The sequence below is a fragment of the Scyliorhinus canicula genome, chromosome 5 (assembly GCF_902713615.1).
Source record: "Scyliorhinus canicula chromosome 5, sScyCan1.1, whole genome shotgun sequence".
Lineage (NCBI taxonomy): Eukaryota > Metazoa > Chordata > Chondrichthyes > Carcharhiniformes > Scyliorhinidae > Scyliorhinus > Scyliorhinus canicula.
Genome location: NC_052150.1, coordinates 116,476,663 through 116,499,881, shown reverse-complemented (window position 1 = coordinate 116,499,881; position 23,219 = coordinate 116,476,663). Strand labels below are relative to the sequence as shown.

The window sequence follows — 23,219 nt, the reverse complement described above, 5'->3', positions numbered from 1 at the left end:
AGTTGTTCAATCTTTGTGATAATCGATAAAAATAAAACTGAGCACCATCTATATCCATCCACCAACAAATTGCTTCAGAAAACTCTCTACTTTTCACAGTCCGAAAATCAAATTTACTTTGAGGGCATCATAATGACTAAATAATTATCAATAAAATATTCATTTCACTGGGTAAGCCGAAAGCCAATTCGGGGTCAGTTTTGTGCTGTTCACTTGCCTCATGGGCACTCAATTGAGACTGCCCAAATTAATCTTGCATATGACTCACATCTAGTGAAGGGGAAACCTTTGTCCACCAGTGTGGACTGGATTCGAATTCTGGATTCAAAGGTGAATGTTTGAGTGGGATTTTCCATGGAACATCTTTGAGGTAATTCCCTGTCATCAATGTTCTTATTCGATGTTAAAACGAAAATCAAATCTTCAATAAAGATTTCATTAGACTTTTAGAACCCATTTTCAGAACTACAAGAGTTGTAACTTGTACAGGGTAGATTTTGTTCTTTACTGCGCTTGCAGATGAACACCCAGTTCCCAAGCGCAGTAAAGATGAACTGGTGGAAGAAATTCCTTTGTGAGTCTTCATCTCCAAAATGATGCCCCAGGATTTTCATGCACCCTTGGGTTGCATCTGCAGTAATTCGCAGGCCCAGTATGAACATGTCAGGAAGATAAACTAATGTCGGGTCTGCAGATTCAATTTCTTCTGACTGTATCTGTGAGCACCTTGAACACTGGGAACCCTAAAAATCCGAAAGGGTTTGAGCACCATGACCCTTCAAAACAAGACAGCTCTTCCCTTCCACACAGTTAGTTGCTGGTTTGTATTGAAGGAGGCCAGGGGAGTGTTGAAGGAAGAAGGGGGCGTGTTAAAGGAGGAAGGGAAGCAATGAAACAGGAAAAGCAGTGAAAGGGTGGGTGCCAGCTTTATTCAGGAAGCCTGTTCGGAAGGTCTCGACTGGCTTCTCCATTGAGGATCTTCCAGTGCCGCTGAAATCTATGGCACGCTGCATGGTTCGCCCACTCTGGGGTCGACTTCAGTGGGACCGGAAGTTTCTGCCAGCAGGAAGGGTCGGAAAATCCGACCAGATGTTGTGTAAAATCTGTATTGTATTGTCTCACAACTCCAGTATGGCCAGGCCATCAAAGTATAAAATATTTGTTCTGGGATGTGATGCAGTGGAAGGTCTATCTCCCCAATTTACCCTTCATTTTCTGCTGCTCTGCCAATTGAATTGGAAGAAAATCCAGGAATTTGATGGGCTTCTCCCATTAACGTTCCATAACTGTTATAAATGACCATTTGCATCTCTTCCCTGGAGCTTTTACTACGCTACTGGCAACTTTACAATAGAAAATCTGGTGAACCACACAGAAATCCAGGGCCAATTACTGTACTAAAAAATGAACTAACTCCCTTGAGTGTTTTAATTACATTATTTCCCGAAATAAAACTGTGAATAAAATAATTATGTTGGTTTGATGGGTACTTACAGTGATACCTGGTTGACCTTTCTCCCCATGCTTTCCCTGTAGTTTCAGAATATACAAGGCATTAGTTACTAAATATTTTCCGAATAGATCATATGAGATAATCAAGGTCAATTTGTGTAGAAGTATCTTACTGGATCGCCTTTAGCACCAGAGAGTCCTTCATCACCTTGGTCTCCTTTCTTCCCTCTCTCACCTTTATATCCATGATCTCCCTGTGTGAAGTAAAATATTAAAATCAAATAAATTTCAACCCAAAGTGAGGTGGAATCTTTTGATTAATATACATTATGAATGTAATAGAAGAGACGGTATGCTAGCCCATCTAACCTTTAATTTTTTCTTTCCAGCGCTGGCACACCTGTTGTACATTTCCAACATTTTCTACTCTTTTATAGATTTGCAGCATTTGCTTTTAATGGTTTCTACAAACACAGTATTTGAAGCTTTAACTTGTTATGGATTCTTTGGCATATTAGATGCAATAATTCTACAATTTGTTTTCCCAGCAAGAAATGGTAACTTTTTTACTGACAGCAGAGGAGCATGGAATAACTTTATATCGGCCGATTGAGAGATACATCTTTCCCTAAAGTAACGCAGGGCATTGGTGTGGTTCAGAAAATTGACATTAAAATGGTGATGCCACCTTCTGCTTCTCAAGCTATATCAAACAAGAAGAATGCTGACCTTGCTCACATCCCAAGAATGAATTTAAAAAATTAAGATCCATAAACAAAGTAAGATAAATGGCTAGAAAGTCTATTTAAGTGCATTGTTTGAGAGCATTGATTGAGGGCATATTGACCAATATAACAGGAGAATTCTGCAGCCCTTCCTGAAGTATAGCTCCATGGGACCTTTTACATTTATTTAAGAGGACAGCTAGTTTAGTATCTCATCCAAAAGGCAGGACCTCCAAAACTGTAGCACTCTTTCAAACACTGAAGTGTCAACCTAAATTAAATGCTTAACGTCGTTGGAGTGAGACTGAGATAGCCTTCTGAATCAGTGTGATGTGGAGCCATTACATTGATTCAAAGGTGACACCCAAGTATGTTACAACACTACACACAGAGCTATTATTCAAGCATTAGGCCTACAACCATATAGTGCCACAAATGTCCCAATTTTGCATTGTCATTTGTTCATTTTTTCATGAGTGGCATTCCCCAGGGAACTGGATTTTGCCCTCAGCTTTTCACTATATTTATAACTGACTTAGATGAAGGAATAGAGAATTATATATTCAAGTTGGATGTAGAAACCATGTCAAGTGTCACGTACATAGTGTCGATGTGAGCAAGAAATTGGAATGGAACACTGATGGGTTAAGTGTTTCGATAAAACCATAGCAGATAGAGTTTAGAATCATGGATCAGTTGTAGCAGAAGAGGAGGCCATTCAGTCCTCTGTGTCTGTACCAGCAATGTGGGAAAATATGAGGTCATCCACTTTATCTAAAAAAGATAAATCTGAGTAATTTTTAAATGGTGAACAGCTGGAAACAGTGGAACTTGCTTATAATTAACATTTTACTAGTGACAAGCAAATACTGTATACCTTTTGTCCTGATATACCTTCCCCTGCTGGCCCTCGTGGTCCCATCAGACCTGGAGATCCTGGCGCTCCCTGCAGTCAGACCAATTACAGTAAATGATTACCGATTTGCTAAAAGGATGTTAAGAATTACCTTTTTTTTAAACAATGAAACATGTCAATCTTTATAGTTAAGTGTTATTGAAAATTATCTTCTATGAAATGGGGTTACTTATGCAAGGAGTATCTAGTGTTACTTTATACTGGAGAGTGCACTAATGGCTCTTATATATTCCACTTTGATTATAACATTAAATTCCTCTAGAAGTATCTTAGTTCACATAAAGATAAAACATGTTGAGTTGATGTCAGAGTTGTCCTCATATAAGTAAATCCTTTGCCATTTTTATACTACTGATGGTTAAAAACTTTCCCTCCATCATTCTATAAAGTTTGAGATGTACTCTAGTCTCTCTAGATCATTAGTTCAGTGTAAATTTACCATCTCCATGTTGTAATCGGACTGAATGATTACCAACATGATATATCAAAATGAAATGAGATTAATCAGGATTGTATACGAGTTCAGGGGAGGGGGTGTCAAACTATTACATACTCAGTTTTATTACCTTTGGTCCTTGTATGGCCTCTCCTTGAGGTCCTTTTGGTCCAGGCATACCCATTCGTCCAACAGAACCCTACATCAATTATAAACAGACAGCAGAATCAATCAAATAATATTGTCCCATGAGCTTTTCTGGTCACCTTGGATGTAACTCTTGACTTACGAGTTGTTATATTGCTCTTGTAGTTGCAGAGATAGGGACCGAACTTCTGTGACCTAAGACTGGCATTTTTGCATAAAATTGAGCAAACTGGCACAAAGGTTATGGAATTGTAAAAACATGTTTAACTCAGTGCAATGTCAATCGTTGCACTGTTTTAAAAACATTGTGCTGGAGGGTGGCCTTGCCCTGAAACTGGCTATGCGCCAGATCACATTAATCGCTGTGGAAAGTTTTTGAGGGCACTCTTCTCTCTCCACAGATACTGCAAGACCTGGCGAGTAATTCTAGCATTTTCTGTTCCTAGCCCAGACTGCTGACACCCAGGTTGTGCAGTGCCAAGCCCAGGGCCACGGACAGCCACTAAGGGAATGCAGAAGGGTGATGACTTGATTTTTTAATTCAATATGACATATTTCCAGTTGTAAATTTGGTTTGAAATCTTTATTTCGTGGTGGCTTTTCGTTTTCATTCTAGCCAAGTGGATGCAGTGATGATCAGTGTTAGAGGGGAGGGAAGATGTAGGGCTGGTGAATGGGGAATTGGAGCTGAAGTTGTAGGTATATTCTTCATTCTGCTGTTCCTCAGCTGCTTGCCATTAAGCTGGTATGTCCTTATAGTGAGATAATTCAAAATGTAGCAGACTATCACGAATCCTACCAACCACTATGACAAATAGAATAAGGCACCTCCAGAGTGACCAAAGCAGTGGAAGCATTGGTTCAGCAGCTCAATGGTACGTTCAAGCACATTTCTTGTGACTGCATGGCTGTTATTGTATCCTTGCTGTGCACATGTACATGGGTTGTGCACTGACATTGTGAGTCATGTGGTCAGTGGATGGGCCTTGTTGCTGAGTAACCTTTTGGTTTGCCATGGTAGCTCAATTGCAACTGGCACAGAGTACTGTGGCAGAATGAATGCATTGTGACTGCTGCCAGGATATCATGTATTGACCTACGTAATTTGCTGCCAATGATAACACATCAGCTGGTATTTAAGGAAGTGGAATCTTTTGGTTCTGGTATTCACCTGAGGAAGGAGCAGTGCTCCGAAAGCTAGTGATTCGAAACAAACCTGTTGGACTTTAATCTGGTGTTGTAAGACTTCTTACTGTTCTGCTATAGGCAAGAGTCAACTTATTGTATCCTATACTGCTGATGGCCCTTTTCCTCCTTCCTCTTCCAGTTCTGTTTTGCATAGCCTCTGTTCATTCTCCAAGTCACGCTGTATTCTAATGGAAATGGTTACCAGTGAACCCACCTCTGGCGGCAACTAGTTTGCATAGAAGCCTCAAAGTCAGCAAAAGTCCCTCAACACTTGTCACACTATTGCCTGTAATCCGGGAGTACACATATACACCTGGGAACCCCTGAACTATAGAAAGCTGCAACGGCTTGTAAAGTCAAATCAACAGCCAGAAGTGCAACCAGCAATAACCCGTAAACAGTTGATAATCACTTTAAATGCATTGGCGGGGAGGACCTTCTTAAAGAAAACAATGGGGGGGGGGGGGGGGGGGATTAGGTCAGAGGAGATGCAGATAAAGCTGGAGATTGCAAAAATGGTAAATAGAACCTATCTGATTCACGCAGTATTCATAACAAAACAGATGAATTAGTAGCACAGATGCAAATACATACAGGTGGGATTCTCCTGCCGCGCACGCCTAGTGACCAGAGAATCCCGCCTGAGATCAATGGACCTCTCCATTTTCTGTGTCTCGCCCGTAGCGATCTTGCCGCGGATGGGGGGGGGGAAGAATCCAGCCGTGTGTATAACCGGCTAACCATTACCAAGACACAGTTGCAGGGTGACCAAGGTTGAGACCTGAATATTGAAGGGTCAAATGGTCTACTCCTGCTCTTAAACCCTACGTTCCTGTGTCCTTGCTGTTCCAGATAGTTGTGTGAGGTTAAGCCAGGGCATTAGCAGGAGTGTTGAACTCCAGAATATCTCTGCTGATGTTAAATGGATATATTTTCTCACTCTTTTAAAAGATATGGGTAGTGCTGGTTTATACCAACGTTTATTGCCCATCCTAGCTGCCCTGGAGAAGATGGTGGTGAGCTGCTGTTTGAACAGCTGCAGTCCCTGAGGTGTAGGTACACCCACGGTGCTGTTAGGGATGAGTAGAAATTACTTCTCTCAAAGGGTCATGAATCTGTGGAATTCACTACCCCAGAGTGCAGTGGATTCCAGGACTTTGGGTAAGTTTAAGGAGGAGATGGAATTTTAACTAGTAATGGGTTGAAGGGTCATGGAGAATGGGCAGGAAACTGGAGTTGAGGTTGAGCGGAGATCAGCAATGACTGTATTGAATGGCAGAGCAGGCTCAGCGTGATGCATTTCCTACTCCTGCTCTCAATGCTTACATTAGAATCATAGAATTTACAATGCAGAAGGCGGCCATTCAGTCCATCGAGTCTGCACTGGCCCTAGGAAAGAGCACCCTACTAAAGCCCACGCCTCCACCCTATCCTCGCAACCCAGTAACCCCACCTAACCTTTTGGACACTAAGGGGCAATTTATCATGGCCAATCCACCTAATTTGCACATTTTTGGACTGTGGGAGGAAATTGGAGCAGCTGGAGGAAACCCACACATACACGGGGAGAAAGTTCAAACTCCACACAGACCAATCACCCAAGGCCAGAATGAACCCTGGTCCCTGGCACTGTGAGATAGCAGTGCTAACCACTGTGCCATTGTACCCCACAAACAAGTGTGGGATTTACCAGCTCTTCACCCTGGCGGGAAATTACGGTCCCACGCTGGCACATGGATTTCCCGGCGACGAGGGGTACTGCCAATTGGAAATCCTGTTGACAATGATGGGGCCAGTAGACGCCACTGACGAGCTGCATCCACTGCCGATAAAGTATGGCAGGCCCCTTAATGTTGATAGTGGGGATTCAGCAATGGTAATGCCATTGAATGTCAAGGGGAAAAGGTTGTTAGAGATGGCCATTGTCTGGCACTTGTGTGGCACGAGTGCTACTTGCCACTTGCCAATTGTCAGCCAAGCTTAGCTTTTGTCCAGATTTTGCTGCATTCAGAGATGGACTGCTTCAGTGTCTGAGGAGTTGCGAATGATGCTGAACATTGTGTAGTCATCAGTGAATATGACTGTGTTACGTTGTTTCTTGATTAGTCGGTGAGTCAGCTCTCCCCATTTTGGCACAAGCCCCCTGATGTTAATAACAAGGACTTTGCAAGATCGACAGGACTGGCTTTGCTGTTGTCATTTCCAGTGCCTAGATTGATGCCAGGTGGTCGGTTTCATTCATTTGTAGGGACTTGCCTGGACACTTAAGAGTCACCCACATTGCTGTAGGGCTGTAGGGCTTGAGTCACAGGTAGGCCAGGCCAGGTAAGGATGGCAGATTTCCTACTCTAAAGGACATTAGTGAACCAGATGGGCTTTTACTACAATTGACAATGATTTCATGTTCATTATTAGACTTTTAATTCCAGGTGTTTTTATTGAATTTTTAAATTCCAATGTACTGCATTTAGATTTCAAGAAGGTATTTAATAGAGTGCCATATCGAAGGTTATTACAGGAAAGAAAATCTCATGGTATAGAAGGTAACATATTATCATTGATAGAAGATTGGCTGGCTCACAGAAAGTAGAGAGTAGGCATAATTCTTGATTAATAAGGAGATCAGGGGTTATGAGGAGAATGGGGATGAGAAAATATCAGCCATGATTGAATGGCGGAGCAGACTTGATGGGCCGAGTGGCCTAATTCTGCACCTATATCTTCTGGTCTTATTAATCATTTTGCACTCTCCTCACTGTTAATGGCTCCAGTTAATCCTCTCATACTTACATCACTTTAAAAAACTAGTTTATTCAGGCATTTTCAAATAAACAAACCAAACCAGAAGAAAAATTGTACAATATTATAAATAATCAACATCCACTCCATCCTCCCTTGCACCATCGCCAACTTCTCCTATCCTGCTTTCCCCATTTTAATCCGCTTACCCCACCCCCTTGCTGACTCCTCAATCCTCCAGAAAGAAGTCAATGAACGGCTTCCACCTCTGAGCGAACCCATCAACCGACCCCCTCAGGATGAACTTGACCTTCTCCAGCCTCAGGAATTCCGCCAGGTCACTCACCAACACCCCCGCTTTCAGCGGCTCGCACCAGGTTACTACTTTTAAATATATCAAGGAATATATTTTAATGCACAAAAGGTATGTTCCACAATGTTCCAAGTTGGGTTGCATCAAGAACAATTTTAAGTTTGTGATCATGCAAATGAGTTCCAATGGAAATTCGAAACATGAAATCACTATGGGAAACTAATGCAATTGTGAACATAATTTGCACCCAGATTGCATTCAAAGCAGAAACTCTACTTTATAGGTTCAAAATCGGCGAGTAAACACCACTGCTATTGAAACCTTTATCTATGTTTTTGTCATCTTTACACCCAAATTCTCCTCAGTCCTTCTTGGCGACCACTCATTTGCCACCCTACCTAAATTCCAACTTGCTTAAAATTTACTTGCTAATATCCTGTCTTTGAATTAAATCCTGCTTGATGATTACTCTTGTCTAGCTATCTCTCTGCCCTCCAGTGTGTTGAATTTAAAGTCCTTATCCTTGTCTTCAAGCTCTTATATAATGGCTTGCCTGTCCCTATTTCTGTAATTTCCTCAGTCTTGTTTCCCTTCCCACAATCCTTGATTTTCTAACTCTGCCCTCTTGTGCTTTGCTCCATCATTGGTGGAAGATCCTTCAATTAGCTCAGTTCTACTCTTCAGAGCACCCTCCCTAAACTTTTTTCCTCTCTTCTCTCTGAAGCTAAAATCTGCTCAAATGTCATCTTTCCGATCAAGCTTTGATAACCTCTTACTTCACACGCGATGCTGTCATGTGAGAGTACCTTTAAGAAATGGATGTTTAAACAATGTACCTTTAAGAAATGGAGCAGCTTATATTACTGAAGTGATGTCAGAGTGTGGATGGAGCTGGGTATTTAGCTCAGCCATTTTGCAGTGTTTGGTTTCAGTTTTGAGGAAAAGAGCTTGGGTGTGTCTGTGTTTTGCAGGGAGCTGGATTTGCTGTGATTTCTGCCATGAAAGACTATCTCTGAATCGTTTGGGTGATTTAAACTCATAATAGTAATGTTTTTAACCTGATGTGTTTCTGTTTAAAGGTGTTAAGTCTTTTGGAGGTTTGAAGGAACATTTTGAGGGATTATTTAGTGTTTTATTATTTTTGGGGTTATCTTTGAAGTCAGGGGTGTTAAGGGATCCAATGTTTATTTAAAAAGGTTAAGTTGAACTCATGGAATAAACATTGTTTTGTGTTTAAAAACCACTGTGTCCATAATTGTAATACCACACCTGGAGACCAAGCCGTGTCAATAATACATTAAAGGGAGAGGTTGGTTGAACTCCATGATACATTTTGGGGTTCTGAAAACGTCTCTCCCATAACAATGCCGTGACATTTGCTCCTTAATTCTTCCGTTGACTATCTTATTTCCCTATTGTCTTTTTGTGACATTTTCTACATTGACAATGCTATATAATGCAAGTTGTTGTATCTTAGTGATTTTTGATGTAAAATAGGCAGGCTGCATTAAAATGACACATGTACCAACCATATGGGCACAATTCTCCGGCCTCATTGCGCTCTCGCTCGAGCAAAACAAGGCCGGTGAATAGCAGGTGAGGCCGAAAACGAGAACCGCGCCAGGCACCATCAGTTTGCGATGCAACCAGCCCGCTCCCGTAGGTGAAATTGGGAACCAGGGTGCAGCAACATGCGGCACCACCATGCCAACCCCTGGACCGTGTGTGCCAGTTCTGGGTGCAACCCTTGTCCCTTCCCGTCTGCCCACCAACCACCCATAATGGGCAGCACGGTAGCATGGTGGTTAGCATAAATGCTTCACAGCTCCAGGGTCCCAGGTTCGATTCCCGGCTGGGTCACTGTCTGTGCGGAGTCTTCACGTCCTCCCGTGTGTGCGTGGGTTTCCTCCGGGTGCTCCGGTTTCCTCCCACAGTCCAAAGATGTGCGGGTTAGGTGGATTGGCCATGCTAAATTGCCCGTAGTGTCCTAAAAAAAAAAGTAAGGTTAAGGGGGGGGGGGGGGGGGGGGGGTTGTTGGGTTACGGGTATAGGGTGGATACGTGGGCTTGAGTAGGGTGATCATGGCTCGGCACAACATTGAGGGCCGAAGGGCCTGTTCTGTGCTGTACTGTTCTATGTTCTATGTTCTATAACCCCACCGACTATCGATACACGCACCTCGGTGGGAAATGTTGGTAGTTAGGCTACAATCTGGTGAGCACCACACTGCTGCTGATGTACATCAGATGGAGGCAGTAACCCTTCACTAACGGTGCCGATGTCTTGCACCAGGCTCTCCACTGCGGTCACCACCCTCGCAGTGTTGGCCTCGGTGTCACGCATTGCCTGCGAAACCTCTTGCACCTGTCATCTCTGGGACTCCTCCAATCGGCTATGTACCTGCTGGAGTGTTGCTGATCCCTCTGAACGTTCTTACTGCTCCCTAATATCTCCATCAGCTCCTGGAATACCTATTCAACGAGCTTAGTATCAGGCTGGTACCCAGCTGGGTCCTAGGATCCAGCAGACCTCCGACTGTTGTCTCACCTGGGGGTTCCTGCCTCCATCTGATGTACATCAGCAGCAGTGTGGTGCTCACCAGATTGTAGCCTGACTACCAACATTTCCCACCGAGGTGCGTGTATCTGTACTGGTGGAGGGTGGGATGATAGCTGTGATGCCTCGATCATGTCTTCCTCGGAGCTCCCCTCCGAGGTATTCTCCTGGGAGTCTGGAGAGGGGACCACCCGGGATGGGCAAGGGCCGTCAGCTGGACGACTTGCGGAAGATTGGACATGTGGTCATTGGGAGGGATGGGTCAGACAGTAAGACAAAAACACTGGGTGAGGCCCAGTGATTCCTCACCTCTGCAGCATCTGTTAGCTTCCGCCTTGATGACCTCCCTGTCCCCGGCCACCCCAGTCACCTCCAGGGCCCACTCCTTGAAGGAGGTGAGGATTCTTAGTCTCTGCTCTCTTCCAACGGTAGTGGGAGAGCTTTTCTTTAGGATACACAGAGAGGGCATCATTAGCCACAAATATGGACCGGGATTCTCTGTCAACACCGGCGCGAGCGGCTCCGGCATCAATGGTCCTTGGGTCAAGGCATTCACCCCTTCCTAGGGGGTTAGTACGGCGTCGGAGTGGTGTCTGCTGCTCCGGCGCTCAAAAGCCGGCATGCCATGACCGGCGCGGGTCCGCGCATGTGTGTGGGTTGCCGGCCCTTGGGCAATATGGAGAGCCCTACAGGGCCCCCCTCCCCAGAATTAGCCCGCCGGCCGATCGGAAGGCACCGATCACGGGCCTGGCCACCGTGGAGGCCCCCTCCAGATTCCGATCCCCCGCCTCCCTACCAGGACGCCCCCCCGCAGCCAGAACTCCGAGGTCCTGCTGGGTAGGGCCATACGTAACCCACGGCGGCAGGACTCGGCGAGCACGCGGACAATTGAGTCGCGGAGAATCGCCGGGGGGGGGGGGGGGGGCTGTTTTCAACGGCCCATGGCCAGCGCGGCGGCGACACTGCCGGAGAATCAGCGGCCTGGCGTCGGAGCGGCATGGCACAATTCCCCCCCCCCCCCCGGCGATTCTCGGACCCGGCGCAGGATCGGAGAATCCCGACCATGGTTCACAATGGTGGGAGGGTGGTGTCAAGGGACTGTTGGGAGAGTTCAAGAGAGAGGGGGTGGGTGGAAGTTTGAGGGTTGCATGGAGAGTTGAGGGGGTGGATGCTCGAGTGGGGGCGGAAAGGTCTCGGAAGGGTGGGGGCTTTGGTGTCGACTCACTCGTGCTGCCCGGTGTAGGTCATTGATCTTTTTCCGGCACTAGAGGCCAGTCCTCCTGGTCACACTCCCGATGTTCACAGCCGCCACCACCTCAACCCAGGCAGCACTGGCTGCCCTGTGGCTGACCCATGGGACCCTCGGGCGAACAGGACATCCCTCCTGGCCTCCACTGTGTCTAGGAACTGGCCAAATCTGCATTCTCGAATCTTGGGGGCGGTCTTCTGGGTGCCATTGTTATGAGCTGGCAGGGGTTGGCAAGAGCTGGCAAGACCTGTGTAAGTGCTGCTTGGCCTTGTTAGCAGGGCGGCTGGCGAGCCTGGTGGTGGTGAATTAGTTGGCAAGCCTTCATTTGTGGTGAGAAGCCCATGGGGCCTCGTTAAGTGAACCAATTAACATTGAAAAGCGTGGCCAGCCTCACTGGGCCAAGCGCCTGGAAGCTTGTGGCAGTTCCCGCTCACTGCTAGACTGAGAAATATTTCCGGAGAATCCTGCCCTATGTATATTAAAGCACTCTATATTAACATTCATTGAGGAAAATCACTAAATTAATATAATAAACTCCTGCCATTCGTAATTTCTTCTTTCATTAATTTGCTTACCCACGGAAACACCCGATCGCCTATCACAGCCCCAAATCTTCACCCATCCGTGGTATTGGTCCCGAAATGTCTTCAGAAACTGGAAATATTTCTATTGAGGTTCATTTTAGAATACCAGTTCATCATCTTCAAGCGATTACACAAGAGGGAAAGGGAGTTAAAGTAAAGGTTTGACTTCTGAGATAGTCAGTGATCAAAAGCGAAAACACAATGGACTGGATTCTCTGGTTCCCCAGTTGCGTGTTTCTTGGCGACGCACCGTTCAATGGTGGTGGGGTTCTGCCTTCCCGCCACTTGTCAAGGGGATTTCCCATTGAAACCACCCCATCCCGCTGGGAAACCCGCAGGCAGAGGTGTGTTGGCGGCAGGAAAAGAGAATTGCAACGGCTGGAGAATTCCGGACAATATAGCTATGGGGTGGTGGGGGTGGGTAGTCAGCTGGTGAGCTATTTCATAGATTAATGCTTTGCAGGTTTTAATTTGTTGAAACAGAACTTGAGATTTCTGGGTTAAAAGGTTAAAAGTGCTTTGAGCTTCTTTACGAATTGTGAATAAGCTCAAAGCCAAGCTGCTAAATAACATGCTGGCGCTACACATCAATCATATGTAAAGTAAAGACTCTAATTTTGTGTTGTGGTGATGGAGCTTTTGTTTACGGTGACTGAATTCAGGGACACGCTTTTTAGTACATTTGGGGTGTGAATTTCTGAATTTCAGGGATGTCTCTACTCAGGGGAGATGTGCAGTTTGGAGAGGTTTCCACACCTGAGAGCAAAGCTCCGATGTACAGGAGGCAAATAACTTTGTGATGGTTGGAACCTGTCTAATTCGCTCCATTATAAAGTATGTTCACCCTTTGCGATTTCACACTTTACGACAATTTGCGGGAATGTAACCCTCGGGAACAGTGGGACTTTACTGTAACACATTTGTCACTGGTATTTTGTGGTTATAAGTACTAACCTTTGGACCAGGATATCCTAATCCTGGAACACCAATCGACCCTGGTGATCCTTGAAGGCCAGTATCACCCTGAGAGAAACGTTTGAATCTGTGTTAATGATCTTCTGTAAAGAACCAGTAATAATGTGCATGAAAAAGTCAGGCGAGGAAATGGATAAATGTCTTCAATAGGCCACTCAATATCCATTTTCCTTAGATCAGCTAAATAAGACTCCTTGAAAGTTATACGGCACATTCAAGTTAAAGTTAAACGATTTCCTTTGATCTGGTCAGTACTATCTCAAAATTCTTCAGTTATGCCATTAAATTTGCCAAAGGAGGAGGAAGGGCCACGGGATCTGTCCTTTTGTGGTCTCAAGGTGTATCTGCCAATTGTTCCCCGCCCATTGAAGATAACAGAAATTATGGTTAAAACTTACTAACTTTAAGGTATCTGAATTTCATTACATGTTGTGTTACCTGGCTGGGAATGAGCTTAACTGTTGCAATGTGGGATGAAGAGCAAAATGCTGAATGTTTGTCTGTCAATTTGTTAAGAACAAGTGTCAAGGGGCATACCTGATTATGCTATCTCATAAATTGAAAATCCTTTTGGGTAGTTTGTACAATCATGAAGCTCCTCTATATGTCTGTGCCTGCGAGTGCTATCCTTTTCTTGCCTAGTATTGTTGTTTTAGGAAAGCAGACTCTTTAAGGGTACAGAAACTATTGAATCAGGAAGGAAGAGTATTCAATAAGATTTCTCTTGGCAGATTGTTCTTGAGGCATTTTTAAGAAAGTAAAGGGTGTCATAAAGAAAATCATCCCGTGCCTCAGCATTACTGTTCAATGCATTCAATAAAAAGGCTACAACCCCTCAGATGCGGGAAAATGGGTTCCTGAACTTATCTGAGCCCCTTTGTATAAGAACTTTTAACAGGAGTTTGATATCTTTGAAAAGGATATGCACTCAGGACGTGACTTGCTGATTGATTATTTTAATGCATTGGATTAGTTTTCAATAAATATTTAATTAAAGTTAGATCTTTGTGATTGGATATTTTTTTATTTTATTGTTATTATTCATTTATATAAATCTTTTAATGAACAAGCAATGTACCCAAAACAAATTTCCCTGTAGATAATAGAAGTGAATTGAATTAAAATATAGATTTACCTTTGAACCAGGAAATCCTTTGCCATCTTCCCCTGGGTCACCACGTGGGCCTGGCAGTCCTTGCACACCCTAAAATAAAATTGTAAAATAAAACGCCTCATAGAGAGGGTAAAATATTTTAATAAAGCATTCTGTGACTATTATACGTGATAGTTGAAGAAATCCAGTTTATTAATCTAATATATAATTCTTAATTTTAGCAATAAGTCTGGGAACGCATGAAAGATGACTCTTAATCCAAACAGCAAATGTTACAGTATTACCAACAGATAACTAAGGATACAGCTCAATACTCAGTTCTTGACTAGTACACCAATAATGTTTGGGTTGACACATGTATATTGCAGCTTTACTTTATGTGTCACAATGCTGAGGACTAATAATACTTATTTTGTAATCAGCACTTTATATTCCAATGGTGTGATAGCATATGTTCAATATACATGATATATAAACTGGTGGAGGCCTTCCAATAATTTCCAGTCATTAATAGCTTTTTGTATGTCACAGTTCTCTGTGAGTTCTACAATAAGAATGTAGCAAAAATATGGAAATCATTTTTTCTCTGTTGTTTTATAATATGTGTAACTTGTTTCCTTAGCGTTCCCTGGTACCACCTCCATTTACTTCCCCGTACCACCTCCTGTGATGATATGATCTGCATACTCGTCTGCCATTGGGCCAGAATGTCGGCTTACCATTGGCCCTGGTCGGTCATGTGCCTCTCGACCGATTGGCCGAGAGGCTGAGTTAACCACGCCTCTATCAACGAGGTATAAATGCTCAGAAGCCTGACGATCGTCCCTTTCCACTGTAGACGATCGCCAGGCTGTGTTCTAGTTAATTAAAGCCTGACATTGGTAAATCACTCGCCTCACGTGCAATCGATGGTGCATCAATTTAATTAACTACAACTTTGAAGATGGAGTTCCGCATCAAGCCCGAATGCCTCCGTATCAGCCCGCAAACTCCGAACTCTACAGAACTTTTCAAACTCTGGCTGACTTGCCTCGAAGGGTTCCTGGCATCTACAACCACCTCTTCCACCGGGGCACAGAAGCTGCACGTCCTCCACTCCAGCGTGGGTATTGACGCTTACTCAATAATCGAAGACGAAACAGATTATGATGACGCTATACAAAAGCTAAAAGGACAATTCATCAAACCGATCAACAGGGTATTTGCTCGACATCTGCTGGCCACCAGAAAGCAGGTCCCCGGTGAGTCTCTAGACCAATACGCCCGGGCCCTCTGTGCCCTGGGGAGAGGTTGCGCCTGTGAAGTGGTGTCCGCTACAGAGCACATGGAGCTACTCGTCAGAGACGCTTACGTGGCTGGGATGCTGTCTCCCGTGATCCGCCAGCGGATGCTGGAAAGAGACGAACTCAGTTTAACGGAGACGCTGACTCTCTCCGCCTCCCTGGAGGTCGCAGATCTAAGCGCTCGCACCTATGACCTTGGCCAGGCCGCCTCCTGGCACGCTTCCCACCAGCTACCCACCGCTCCCGGCCTCCCTCAGGCTTGTGCCGCGGGGCGACCCGATAAATCCGCGGGGCCCCGCTGCTACTTTTGTGGGTACGCAAAACACCCTCGCTCGCGCTGCCCAGCTCGCTCCGCCCTCTATAAAAGCTGCGGGAAGAAGGGCCACTACTCCACGGTCTGCCAGGCCAAAACGCTGGCTGCAGCGTTTCTGGGAGCTGCACAGCACTCTCCCCCCCTCCCCCAGGCCTCTGCAAACGGCCTGTGTGCCTCCCTCTCTCCTCCAGGGCCCCTCCAGCCGCTCCCGACTCGCGCCCCGCCGGCCGACATGCGCACCTCCCCGGCCCCTCCAGACCTCTGCCTGCCCGCCGCGCATGTTTCTCCCCCCCGCCCCCGGCGCCCGACCGGCTCGCCTCTCCGGGCCCCCCTGGTCCCTGCCTGTCCGCAGCGGCCCTGCTTCCCCCGCTCCCGGACCCCGGCTCCCCCCACCCCCGGGCCCCGGCGCCCGACCGGCTCGCCTCTCCGGGCCCCCCCGGTCCCTGCCTGCCCGCAGCGCGACTCGGCTCTCCCCGCCCCCGGCCCCCCGCACCCGGCCCGCGCGCCTTACCTCCTCCCACAGCTGATGCACCTAGCCGGCGTCCTGGAGCCGGCTTGTGCATCCCCACCGCTGATGCTTGTTACTCACCTCCTGGAGCCGGCCTGCGCGCCTCTCCGCTCACAGCGCCGGCAACGCTAGCTCCGCCTCCAGCGGCCACGAGGGCTTCCTGGGCGCCGCCATCTTGGGGTGCCGACCCCACGTGCGGGTCCTGGGCGCCGCCATCTTGGGGCCCCGACCCCACGTGCGGGTCCTGGTCGCCGCCATCTTGGGGAACAGACCTCACCTGGGGATCCTGGCCACCGGCTTCCACATCTGCCACGCAAGGTCCCTCTAGCATGGAATCGGACAGCGACGACGGATTTTCTCCACGGCTCGCGGCCGTTCACCCCACATATGGATCCTGGCCACCGACTTCCACATCTGCCACGCAAGGTCCCTCCAGCATGGAATCGGACAGCGACGACGAATTTTCTCCACGGCTCGCGGCCGTTCAGCTCGACCAGTCTCATCCACGCACGCTCGCCAAAACGACTACGCTAATCCACCTCAACGACCACAAGACGGACTGCCTGCTGGACTCCGGGAGCACGGAAAGCTTCGTTCACCCTGACACGGTAAGACGCTGCGCGCTCCCTGTCCATCCCGTAACACGCAAAATCGGTTTAGCCTCAGGTTCGCACTCCGTCCACATCACCGGGTGCTGCATCGCGGACCTCACGGTCCAAGGGAAGGTTTTTAAAAATTATAAATTCCTTGTCCTCCCTGACCTTTGCGCACCGGCACTCCTAGGACTGGACTTCCAGTGCAACCTGCAGAGCTTGACTTTTCAATTCGGCGGCCCTATACCCCCCCTCACTGTCTGCAGCCTCGCGTCCATCAAAGTGGACCTTCCCTCCCTGTTTGCTAACCTCACCCCCGATTGCAAACCCGTCGCCACACGGAGCAGACGGTACAGCGCCCAGGACCGATCCTTCATCAGGTCCGAGGTCCAGAGGTTGCTGACGGAAGGGGTCATCGAGGCCAGCAACAGTCCCTGGCGAGCCCAAGTGCTGGTGGTCCGGACGGGGGAGAAAAACCGGATGGTCATCGATTACAGCCAAACCATCAATCGGTTTACGCAACTGGACGCGTATCCTCTCCCCCGTATCTCTACCATGGTAAACGAGATCGCGAGATACAAGGTCTTCTCAACTGTGGACCTTAAGTCCGCTTACCACCAGCTCCCCATCCGCGCGAGTGACCGACTGTACACCGCGTTCGAGGCTGACGGGCGCCTCTACCACTTCCTTAGGGTTCCGTTTGGTGTCACGAATGGGGTCTCGGTCTTCCAACGGGAGATGGACCGAATGGTCGACAAGTACGGATTACAGGCTACCTTCCCGTACCTTGATAATGTCACCATCTGCGGCCACGACCAGCAGGACCATGACGCCAACCTCCAGAAATTCCTCCAAACCGCAAAACTCCTTAACCTCACGTACAATAAGGATAAATGCGTGTTTAGCACCGACCGCCTAGCCATCCTCGGCTACGTAGTGCGTAACGGAGTGATAGGCCCCGATCCCGAACGCATGCGCCCCCTGATGGAACTTCCCCTCCCCAATACCCCCAAATCTCTCAAACGCTGCCTGGGGTTTTTCGCATACTACGCCCAATGGGTTCCCAACTACGCGGACAAGGCCCGTCCCCTCATGCAAACCACGACCTTCCCGCCGTCGACGGAGGCCTGTCAGGCCTTTAGCCGCATCAAAGCGGACATCGCAAAGGCCACGATGCGCGCCATCGACGAGGCCCTCCCCTTCCAGGTCGAGAGCGACGCATCTGAAGTAGCTCTGGCGGCCACCCTGAACCAAGCGGGCAGACCCGTGGCCTTCTTCTCCAGAACCCTCCAGGCTTCCGAACTCCGCCACCCCTCTGTGGAAAAGGAAGCCCAGGCCATAGTCGAAGCCGTGCGACATTGGAGGCACTATTTGGCCGGCAGGAGGTTTACCCTCCTCACAGACCAACGGTCAGTAGCCTTCATGTTTGATAATGCACAAAGGGGCAAGATCAAAAATGACAAGATTTTACGGTGGCGGATCGAGTTGTCCACGTACAACTATGATATCTTGTATCGTCCTGGGAAGCTCAATGAGCCTTCCGATGCCCTGTCCCGCGGTACCTGCGCCAGCGCGCAGATAGACCGCCTCCGCTCCCTCCACGCGGACCTCTGCCATCCAGGGGTGACCCGCCTATACCACTTCATTAAGGCCCGCAACCTGCCCTACTCTATCGAGGAAGTCAGGACAGTAACCCGTGACTGCCACATCTGCGCCGAGTGCAAACCGCACTTCTACTGCCCCGAGCGCGCACACCTGATCAAAGCATCCCGCCCCTTTGAACGTCTCAGCATTGACTTCAAGGGGCCCCTTCCCTCTAACAACCGCAACATTTACTTCCTGGCGGTTGTCGACGGACACTCCCGCTTCCCCTTTGCCATTCCCTGTCCCGACATGACCACATCGACCGTCATTAAGGCCCTCCTCTCCATCTTCTCCCTGTTTGGCTACCCCGAGTACATTCACAGCGACCGGGGGTCCTCATTTATGAGCGACGAGCTGCGTCAATTCCTGCTCGACAGGGGCATCGCCTCTGGCAGGACGACCAGCTATAACCCTCGGGGTAACGGACAGGTCGAGCGGGAGAATGGTACCATCTGGAAGACCATACTACTGGCCCTCCGGTCCAGAGATCTCCCTATTTCCCGGTGGCAAGAGGTGCTCCCCGATGCGCTGCACTCTATCCGCTCACTGCTCTGTACTGCTACTAATCAGACACCTCATGAACGTCTTCTTGTTTTCCCCAGGAAGTTGTCCTCCGGATCCCCTCTCCCGACGTGGCTGGTCACCCCCGGACCCATCTTGCTCCAGAAGCATGTGCGGGTGCACAAGTCCGACCCGTTGGTGGAGCATGTCCAGTTACTCCACGCTAACCCGCAGTACGCGTATGTGGAGCACCCCGACGGTCGGCAGGACACGGTCTCCCTCCGGGACCTGGCACCCGCCGGCGTGCAGCCCCCCCCCCCACCACAGACCCCCCCTCCCCTTTTTCACCCCAGCACCCCACTCAGCTTCCCCATCCCTCATCCATGGCGTCTCCGCGGCCAGCTCAGGTGACGGAGACTACTCGAAGTCTATCGCTCCCGGACTCCAGGACATCAGCAGGACCATCAGCCGATCCGACGACACCTCCTCAACTACGGCGCTCGGCCAGGACGTCAAGGACCACCAAACGACTGATCGAATCCTTCTAGAGTTCTACGGTCCCATGGACTTCCTTTTGTAAATATTGTTATGTCTGGGCCAGTGGCAAGCCCCCAAATTCGACAAGGGTACGGAGAGAAAATTATTCTCCCGACGGCTACTCATATCATCAGTTCTTCCCCCCCCCCCCCCCCCCCCCGGGTCTCGTTCACACCCCCCCCTCCCCCGCCTTCCTGCTCCGTAAGGGGTGAATGTGATGATATGATCTGCATACTCGTCTGCCATTGGGCCAGAACGTCGGCTTACCATTGGCCCTGGTCGGTCATGTGCCTCTCGACCGATTGGCCGAGAGGCTGAGTTAACCACGCCTCTATCAACGAGGTATAAATGCTCAGAAGCCTGACGATCATCCCTTTCCACTGTAGACGATCGCCAGGCTGTGTTCTAGTTAATTAAAGCCTGACATTGGTAAATCACTCACCTCACGTGCAATCGATGGTGCATCACCTCCATTTACTTCCCCTCCAGCAGGAATTATCACCATGGTCACTGAGGTCTTTCTCTGGAGTTGGTGATCTTCCAATTGGAAAGATACTCCTATTCCCTTATCCTTTCCAGATATTTATTTATCTCTCAATTTTGATCTCTTTAAATTGTCTCCTGTTTTTCCTTACTGTTAAGTTAAAGACACAGCCCTCAAACATAAGCCTCCTTCTGGACTGAAGGGAATCTATGGATAAGGTGAAGGGGGTCATGTAACCTATTCTGAAATCAGCCCTTTGGAAGCCTTTCTCAGTACGGTAACGTTTAATCTCAGAACTGTTTTTAACAATGAGCTTCCCCGCAACCTCCCTAGAAAAGAAGCAGGCAAATTTTCCAGAGCCATTTGAACTTCCCATGAATTTGGTCTTGCCAATCTGAGCTTCCGCCTGCATCCCTGTGCTGTGAACGGCGGATAATTTCAGCCTTGGGCTCTGCTCCACCATCCAATAAGAAAAGGAAAAGAGAGAAAGGAAACTGACCCTCCCTGTTTCTGAGGAAACAAAAATGGAACTTGGGATTGTAAAACCAAAACGTCTGGCAGACTGAAACTGGTCAATGCTATATAAAGGGATGCAGAGCCATTCAAGTAGCAGTTGAAACTTGGAACTGGTGTGTGCAGTATGCAGCTCACTAAGGGAAGATAGCAAAATTAAATGACAGTTTGATAGACCTGCACTGTAAAAGATTAATTTCACCATTCACTGCATGGATGGCAGGTAAGATTTAATCTCAGTTGAACATTGTGAGGGAACAGTTGAAGTTTGTCTCGTTTGAAACTAGGGGAAGAGTCAACAGTGGAAAAATTGGAAAAGTAACCCGATCAACGTCTGAGACTTCCACGGTAAAGAGATAGTAATTGAAAGTTTTACCTCTCAGAATACTTATGGGTGATTGCTACAAAAGTAAGAAGTAAACCTGAGTGAACAACATATGTAGTTATAAACCATAATTAAGTTAATTGTGCTTGTTTTGCTTAGTTTGTGTTTGTTTAAAAAACATTAGATATTTCAGACTGGTTCCATAGGTTAAAACAAGGTGTTTAGCTTTTTCTTTAAATGTTAATGGTCCCTAACTGGATTGTAACAGGTCAGTGACTGTGCAAATCTTATAGATGCTGAGAGGATGATTCCCTTCATGAGGGATTCTAGGACTAGGGGGCACAGTTTAAAAATAAAAGGCGGGATTCTCCGGCTGCGTTCGCCCAGCAACTGGAGAATCCTGCCTGAGGTCAATGAATTTTTCCATTATTGGCGTCTCTCCCGTGGCGTTCTTGCGACGGGTGAGGCGGAAGAATCCAGCCATAAGGGTTTCCTGTTTAAGATAGAAAAAATTAGGAATCTCTTCTCTCAAAAGGGCTGTTAATCTTTGGAATTCTCTACCCTAGAGAGCAATAGTGGCTGGGGGTTGAATATTTTGAAGATCGAGTTCAACAGATTGAAGAGTCATTGAGGGTAGGTGGAGAGTGAACTTAAGTCCATAATCTGATCAGCCATGATCTTATTGGATGGTGGAACAGGCTCAATGGGCCAAATGTACTACTCCTACTCCTATTTCTTATGATCTTATAGACAAATGAAAATTGAAACCATATTAATCGACAGAATTTTTTTGCAATTTTATTGTCCACTTTAAAGGCGACCATTCTGAATTTTAGTAAAAATGTGCCGTTTTCAAAATTACTGTTAAAATTCTCTGACAAAATAAAAAATCAGATTACTTCCCTTGAAATGGGCCACAATGATGTTTCACCCTGGGTCTCTCTACCCAATATTATAACTTATTTCCTAACCACCGCAGAATGGAAAAGCGGCAAAACTAATGAAATATCAGCCATATTGAGAAGTCTTTCTTTTGCAATCCATTGAACTGAAAGTCCTGAGAATTCATCTGTGATTTCCCGATAGGCATTCTTGGGAGGCATCACCCAGCTATGCTTTAAAGTTATCTGTGAATACTTTGCAAAGGTTAAAGAAAATACTGCATTGAGCCAAGACTTGCCTGAGGGCCGGAGTAACCTTCTCCTTTAAGTCCAGGTGGTCCAGGTAATCCAGTTGCTCCACGATATCCCTAAAAGAGATTCAATGAAGAGCAGGTATCATTCAAAAATTTCAAAATAATTAACACAACTTAATTAAAACTAATACAATAAATATAAGGAACCTACAAACAAAGGTTCAATAAAATCATGCAAACATGTGCATTTAGGCTTATTAGAGGAAATAATACCCCCAGACAACACACCGATTTCAGGAAACCTTATATTACAATAGCTGAACTAAAGTTATACGGTGTTTGGCTCTGGATGTTCCTTAACTTCTCTGACAAAGGTCTTGCATTTGTACATAGTTAAAAGGCCATTATTTCCGGTCCTGCATCTTACGACATTTACTCTTGGCTTGTACTAAATTTAATCAGTTCAGCATTCTAAAGATTTATTAATGTCTATAGTGTAAGCGGATGAAACTTTCATGCTCTTATCTACGTTTATGGTGGCTTTAAGGTAGTAGTAGATATAGGGTGCGATCTAACTGAATTGCAACACAGTCCTGTATCGAACGCGTTTAGCTAGGTGTTTCCCGGCGTTTTTCAGTGCCGCGAAAGATCATGCTAACAAACGGGACTCTGTCCCAGTTCCTGGACTGAGGAGCTCCGCTCGCCAGAATTTCTCCGTGCAGGAAGATCTCTCGACTTGGACAGCATTTAAGGAACCTGTCAGGCTCAATGGGGGTATCTTGACTTGATACAAATTGGAGTGCCACGATATCAATGAGATTGTGCTGATATATTGGGAAAACCACCACAGTTTTCCTGGCAGGCAAAATAAATATGGCAGCTATCTGCAGCACAAAAAGGGTCCTCCAAGGTGAGCTGAAAACTTTATTTTGTGGAGCATAAGGAACGTCAAAGCTACTCCTGCCTTGTGATAATCCTGAAATCCCCGT

General features: G+C 47.1%; 1 protein-coding gene across 1 annotated transcript in view; it reads right to left on the bottom strand.

The window, feature by feature from the left end:
- The window catches only part of LOC119965674 (collagen alpha-1(XXVIII) chain-like), a 318,322-nt gene that overhangs the window by 41,864 nt on the left and 253,239 nt on the right, over positions 1-23,219 (bottom strand). The window contains exons 24-30 of the mRNA XM_038796439.1: positions 22,276-22,344; positions 14,416-14,484; positions 13,260-13,328; positions 3,660-3,728; positions 3,055-3,123; positions 1,626-1,706; positions 1,495-1,530 (exon numbers count right to left, since the gene is read on the bottom strand). Of these exons, the coding sequence (XP_038652367.1) occupies positions 1,495-1,530; positions 1,626-1,706; positions 3,055-3,123; positions 3,660-3,728; positions 13,260-13,328; positions 14,416-14,484; positions 22,276-22,344 (462 nt within the window). The remainder of the gene's footprint in view (positions 1-1,494; positions 1,531-1,625; positions 1,707-3,054; positions 3,124-3,659; positions 3,729-13,259; positions 13,329-14,415; positions 14,485-22,275; positions 22,345-23,219) is intronic.